This window comes from Carassius gibelio, chromosome B13 (genome assembly GCF_023724105.1).
Source record: "Carassius gibelio isolate Cgi1373 ecotype wild population from Czech Republic chromosome B13, carGib1.2-hapl.c, whole genome shotgun sequence".
NCBI classification, from domain to species: domain Eukaryota; kingdom Metazoa; phylum Chordata; class Actinopteri; order Cypriniformes; family Cyprinidae; genus Carassius; species Carassius gibelio.
In genome coordinates, this window is record NC_068408.1 from 1004696 (window position 1) to 1009695 (window position 5000).

A 5000-nucleotide genomic window follows, 5' to 3' on the forward strand; every position below is an offset into this window, starting at 1 on the left:
ACAACTTTCACTTTCAGTGCAGATGCAGTATAATGAGAGTGTGTTCACTGCATACACTGCTTTATGTGTGTGAGTGTGAGTGTTTTATAGCGTGTGTGTGTGTGTGTGTGTGTGTGTGTGTGTGTGTGTGTCTGTGTGTGTGTGTGTGTGTGTGTGTGTTTTTGGGCACAAATCAGTTTTCCTAAGTGAATAAGTCTGACAGTGGTTCACTGCTGATCCTCTGTTGGATTAAAAAGTCAATATTTTTAATAAATCATGCCTCAACTCATAATTGAATTATAATTTCGAGATCTATTATGAAGCAGGTTGTCAGTTGTATTTGGTTTAATTTACATCTGTAGATCTGAAACAGAACAGAATATGAAGTGAATAACAGAGCATTCTCTGAACACTACAAACGAGCAGCTTTTGAATCTTTTGAATATTAATGAGCTCCTCTATCCCAGCATCCTCTCTGTTGTGTGAAGCGCTCTGGGATACAGCAGCTCTGGGGGTCTGGCAGGTTTAAGGGTTCCAGGGTTTAGTCAACTATAATAATCCCTCATATATTCCTAATCTGAAATAAGCCAGTCTCTGCGCAGATGTAAGTGTACTCTCATATATATATCTCTGAAGGTTTGTGGTGTGTTTATGAAGCAGACTGTGCTTCGTTCAGCGGGTGATCTCCGCGTTCTTCAGCCAGAACTCTGCTTTAATCTCTTTTCCATCTCTTCTTCACACAGTTTCCATGTTTTGCTTGGATCATCCACACTGAAAGAGCTTTTCTTTGGCAGATAGGAAGAGCAGATCATCAGCTCTTATCAAGAGCGTTGTGTTCATCAGCTCTGAATGTTTCTAAGTGAATGATAATGACTGTGTTTGCTGTTTGAAGGCGTTATCTTTGGAGAACTGCAGGAAACGCTTAACTGGGAGATTTAACAGTGGTGTAGAAGCCATGTAGTGTTTCATTCTAAAGGCTAGATTTGGAAAAATTAGTGTTTGTTGACATCTTGTCATGTCTTTTATAGTATCTGTATATTCTCAGTTGTAAAGCATTCACAATTAAAGGATGATGATTATTATTATGACATCACAGTTCAGTAGTAGTACATAGTATTGAAGCCCGTTTCCGACACTGAATAAAAAATAAGAAAACATGATTGTATCCTTTTATCACACAATTCTGAATTTATTTCTCGCTATTGCTGTTTTTTTAATGATTTTTTTAATGCAGATGTATTTTCATTGGAAGACTGCTGTATTTCCTTGATCTGAACATGTAGTTTGTCTGTAGTTACGGAGCGTTCTGCTCATCTTCTGCTCGACTGGAAGCACTGTTTATTCTTGATCCAGGATCTTAGGCCTGTCATCCTGAGGAGATGATGAGCAGAAGCTGGAGGATCATCAGAAACACATGAATGATGACAGTACACAGTGAACAATGGTGTCTTTATGTGCTGGCTCTGAAGGGCCCCGGGCCCCAGATGTGTCATGGGGAATGAAGCTGTAAAGCAGATTTACTGTAATGCTTTTAATGGTTAAAAAGCTTTTAGAGGCATCTTGGCATTTTACCAGCTTTTTTCGGCGCTGTTGTAAATCCATCTGGTCACGGATCGCACACTCTTGATCTGTGGAGACGGACCGATGGATGTGAATGAGTGAAACACGTCCCTCGTGACAGAACTCACTCTCGTTCACCAGTTTAATGAAGACGAGCCTGTTTCAGCCTGACTTTTGTTCCTCGAGGCTCTGTGATATAAGCCAAACTTGCATCACATTATTCTCAGTTTTGGTTGATAGCCCACCTTAAATGTAATATTTCAATAATTTCTCAACACATTTACATGCAACCATTCTCTGATGCAGTGTTATTGCATTGTCACTGTTTATCTTTTATGTTTTTTTAAAATTAATTAAATTAATTAAATTTAGTTTTTATATTTTCTACTTTCATGTTCATTTACCGTATTTTTTTCATAGTTTGGCTGGTCCTGTGACTTATAGTCAGGTGCGACTTATTTCTCAAAATGAATTTTACATGAACCAAGAGAAATGAACCAATAGAAAACATTACCGTCTCCAGCCGCCAGAGGGCGCTCTATGCTGCTCCTGTAGTCTACACTGAAGACATAGAGCGCCCTCTCGCGGCTGGAGACGGTAATGTTTTCTCTTGGTTCTTGTTTCTAATTAAATGCGACTTTAATTAGTCCAGTTTGACTTATATATGTTTTTTTCCTCGTCATGACGTATTTTTGGACTGATGCGACTTATACTCAGGTGCGACTTATAGTCTGAAAAATATTGTAAGAATTTCATAATTGTGTTCTGGGTTTTTGTCATATTTATTAGTTTTTGTTGTTTTTAAATTATTGCTGGGCAGGATAATTTTTTTAAGCACCAAACTTATAATGCATTCAAAAGTAGTGTGTTGTGCACATTTTCATTTAAAAGTGTGATCACTCCGTTTATTAGTCCCTGGCCTACTTAACTAACCTGGAAACAAGTTTGTTAATCAAGTGCTTGTTTTTGGGTTAGTTAAGTGCTGTAACCATAAAGGCACAAATAGTGATGTTCTTATTTAATATCAGTGTTACTTGAGTGTCATTGAGTGTTATAGTTTTTTGCTAGTAATTTAAAATAGATTTTTACATGTTCTGCTTTCATGTTAATTTGAGTGAATTTGTTGTGTATTTGTCGTCTGATGTGAGTCTAAAGTGTTTGACTGGTTCTCTGTGTGTCTCTCAGTCTTCATCATCCAGGCGTCTTCGCTCCGGTTCTCCGAGGAGCCGCAGTCTCAGGATGCGTTACACGGCCGCAGTGCTATCCTGCGCTGTGAGCTCAGCGGCCCGGACGACATGCGCTTCTGGTGGACACAGGACGGCCGGCGCGTGCAGGACTCGAACCGCCGCTTCCAGGAGGGCAGTAACCTGAAGTTCACCGCGGTGGACCGTCACACAGACACCGGCAGCTTCCAGTGTGTAGCGTCCAGCAGCTCCACCGGAGACACCCTGACCTCCGCCAGCGCCTCCTTCAACATCAAGTGTGAGCAGAGCTTCAGCTGAGAGTGTGTGTGTGTGTGTGTGTGTGTGAGGTGTGTGTGTGAGTTGTGACTGTGTGTTTGTGTGAGCTGTGTGTGTGTGTGTGAGGTGTGTGTGAGCTGCGACTGTGTGTGTGTGTGTGTGTGTGTGAGGTGTGTGTGTGAGTTGTGACTGTGTGTTTGTGTGAGCTGTGTGTGTGTGTGTGAGGTGTGTGTGAGCTGCGACTGTGTGTGTGTGTGTGTGTGTGTGTGTGTGTGTGAGCTGCGACTGTGTGTGTGTGTGTGTGTGTGTGTGAGCTGCGACTGTGTGTGTGTGTGTGTGTGTGTGTGTGTGTGTGTGAGCTGCGACTGTGTGTGTGTGTGTGTGTGAGCTGCAACTGTGTGTGTGTGTGTATGTGTGTGTATGTGTGTGAGCTGTGACTGTGTGTGTGTGTGTGTGTGTGTGAGATGCGACTGTGTGTGTATGTGTGAGCTGCGACTGTGTGTGTGTGTGTGTGAGCTGTGACTGTGTGTGTGTGTGTGAGCTGCAACTGTGTGTGTGTGTGTATGTGTGTGTATGTGTGTGAGCTGTGACTGTGTGTGTGTGTGTGTGTGTGTGTGTGAGATGCGACTGTGTGTGTGTGTGTGTGTGTGTGTGTGTGTGTGATCTGTGACTGTGTGTGTGTGTGTGTGTGAGTGTGTGTGTGTGTGATCTGTGATCAAATACAGAGATAGTGTGTTAAATGTTCATATTCATGGTGTCCCAAAATAGCACTGTTGAGTACACTTACTTTATCTTAAGATTTTTTAGGATATTAAGTACAAAACTAGTGCGCAAAAAACAGAGCTCTTTCAGTACATTATGAAAGTGTACTTTTAGTAATCTGGTGCTCTTGAGATGTCATGTTTCATATCATAAGTCTCTCTCTCTCTCTCTCTCTCTCTCTCTCTCTCTTCGAATTAACTGTGACAGATCTCAAGTGAACACAAACCAATCATAACATTAATTTGTATTTCGATTTATATTTAAAATGTGTAATTTTGTCAGCTGAATTTGATTACTGAACAAATGTGTTTCAGGATTTTTTTCTTTTGTTTTTGCTGTTGAGGAAAATAGCAACATTTTGGATATTGGGAGTTTTTCTTTTTTTATTCTAGTCATGGTTTGTGGATGTTGTTGTGTGTCCTCAGGGCTGGAGAGGGGGCCAATTACAATGAACGAACCCGCCTCAGAGGCGGAGCTAGAGGAGGCTGAGCGAATCGTGCTGCAGTGTCACATTGATGGACATCCACGGTGAGTCCAGCGTCTGATTGGACAGTGAAATATGAATCCGATCCTCACACAGAAATCCTGCAATATGTTATCAGTGAATGATGGAGGTTTAAATGGAAGCCCTGTTTCCACCACAAAAGAAATAGAAAAAAAAAAATGTAAATGGTAATTGCGACCATTGCGATCAATCTCTACTTTATTTGTTCGTCATGAGAGAAATTAGTTTTTGGCAATACAGGTAAGATTACACAACAAAGTACCAACATCAGTAATGACAATCACACACTTTTGTTTACTGCATTGGAGTACGGAAACGTCGAACCAGATAGAAGTCATTCAAATTCTTCCTGAAGCACTTGAGAACGGTCAAGAGTCATTTTCATTGCCTGATTAAGAATAACTTTATAAAAAATACTTAATTCCTCAAAATTCTGCGTTTATATCTAGCAAACTTGCAAAATTGTGAGATTTATTTTTTTTTAATTCTGGGACAGAAAGTGTCTCCCATGGGTTACAGATGTGTTTCTGATCATAGTCTACTGACTGTCGCTGATTCTGTGTGAAAAGATGTTTCTGACCTGAGCAGGCCGAGCAGTAAATGGTTCAAAGATGGAGTTCAGCTGGACAGAAAGGACCGGATCCTGACACTGACCAACCTCAGCACAGGGGATTCTGGGATATACTCCTGCTGTGCTCAGAATGCTGCTGGAAAAGTGTGCAGTAACAGCAACA

The 5000-nt window shown here is 41.2% G+C and overlaps 1 protein-coding gene across 1 annotated transcript in view; it reads left to right on the forward strand.

Moving 5' to 3' along the window:
- LOC127970683 (inactive tyrosine-protein kinase 7-like) overlaps nt 1–5000 on the forward strand; it is a 33755-nt gene that overhangs the window by 17277 nt on the left and 11478 nt on the right. Inside the window, exons 2-4 of the mRNA XM_052573360.1 lie at nt 2725–3021; nt 4187–4289; nt 4855–5000. The exon at nt 4855–5000 is cut by the window's right edge and continues 18 nt beyond it. Of these exons, the coding sequence (XP_052429320.1) occupies nt 2725–3021; nt 4187–4289; nt 4855–5000 (546 nt within the window). The remainder of the gene's footprint in view (nt 1–2724; nt 3022–4186; nt 4290–4854) is intronic.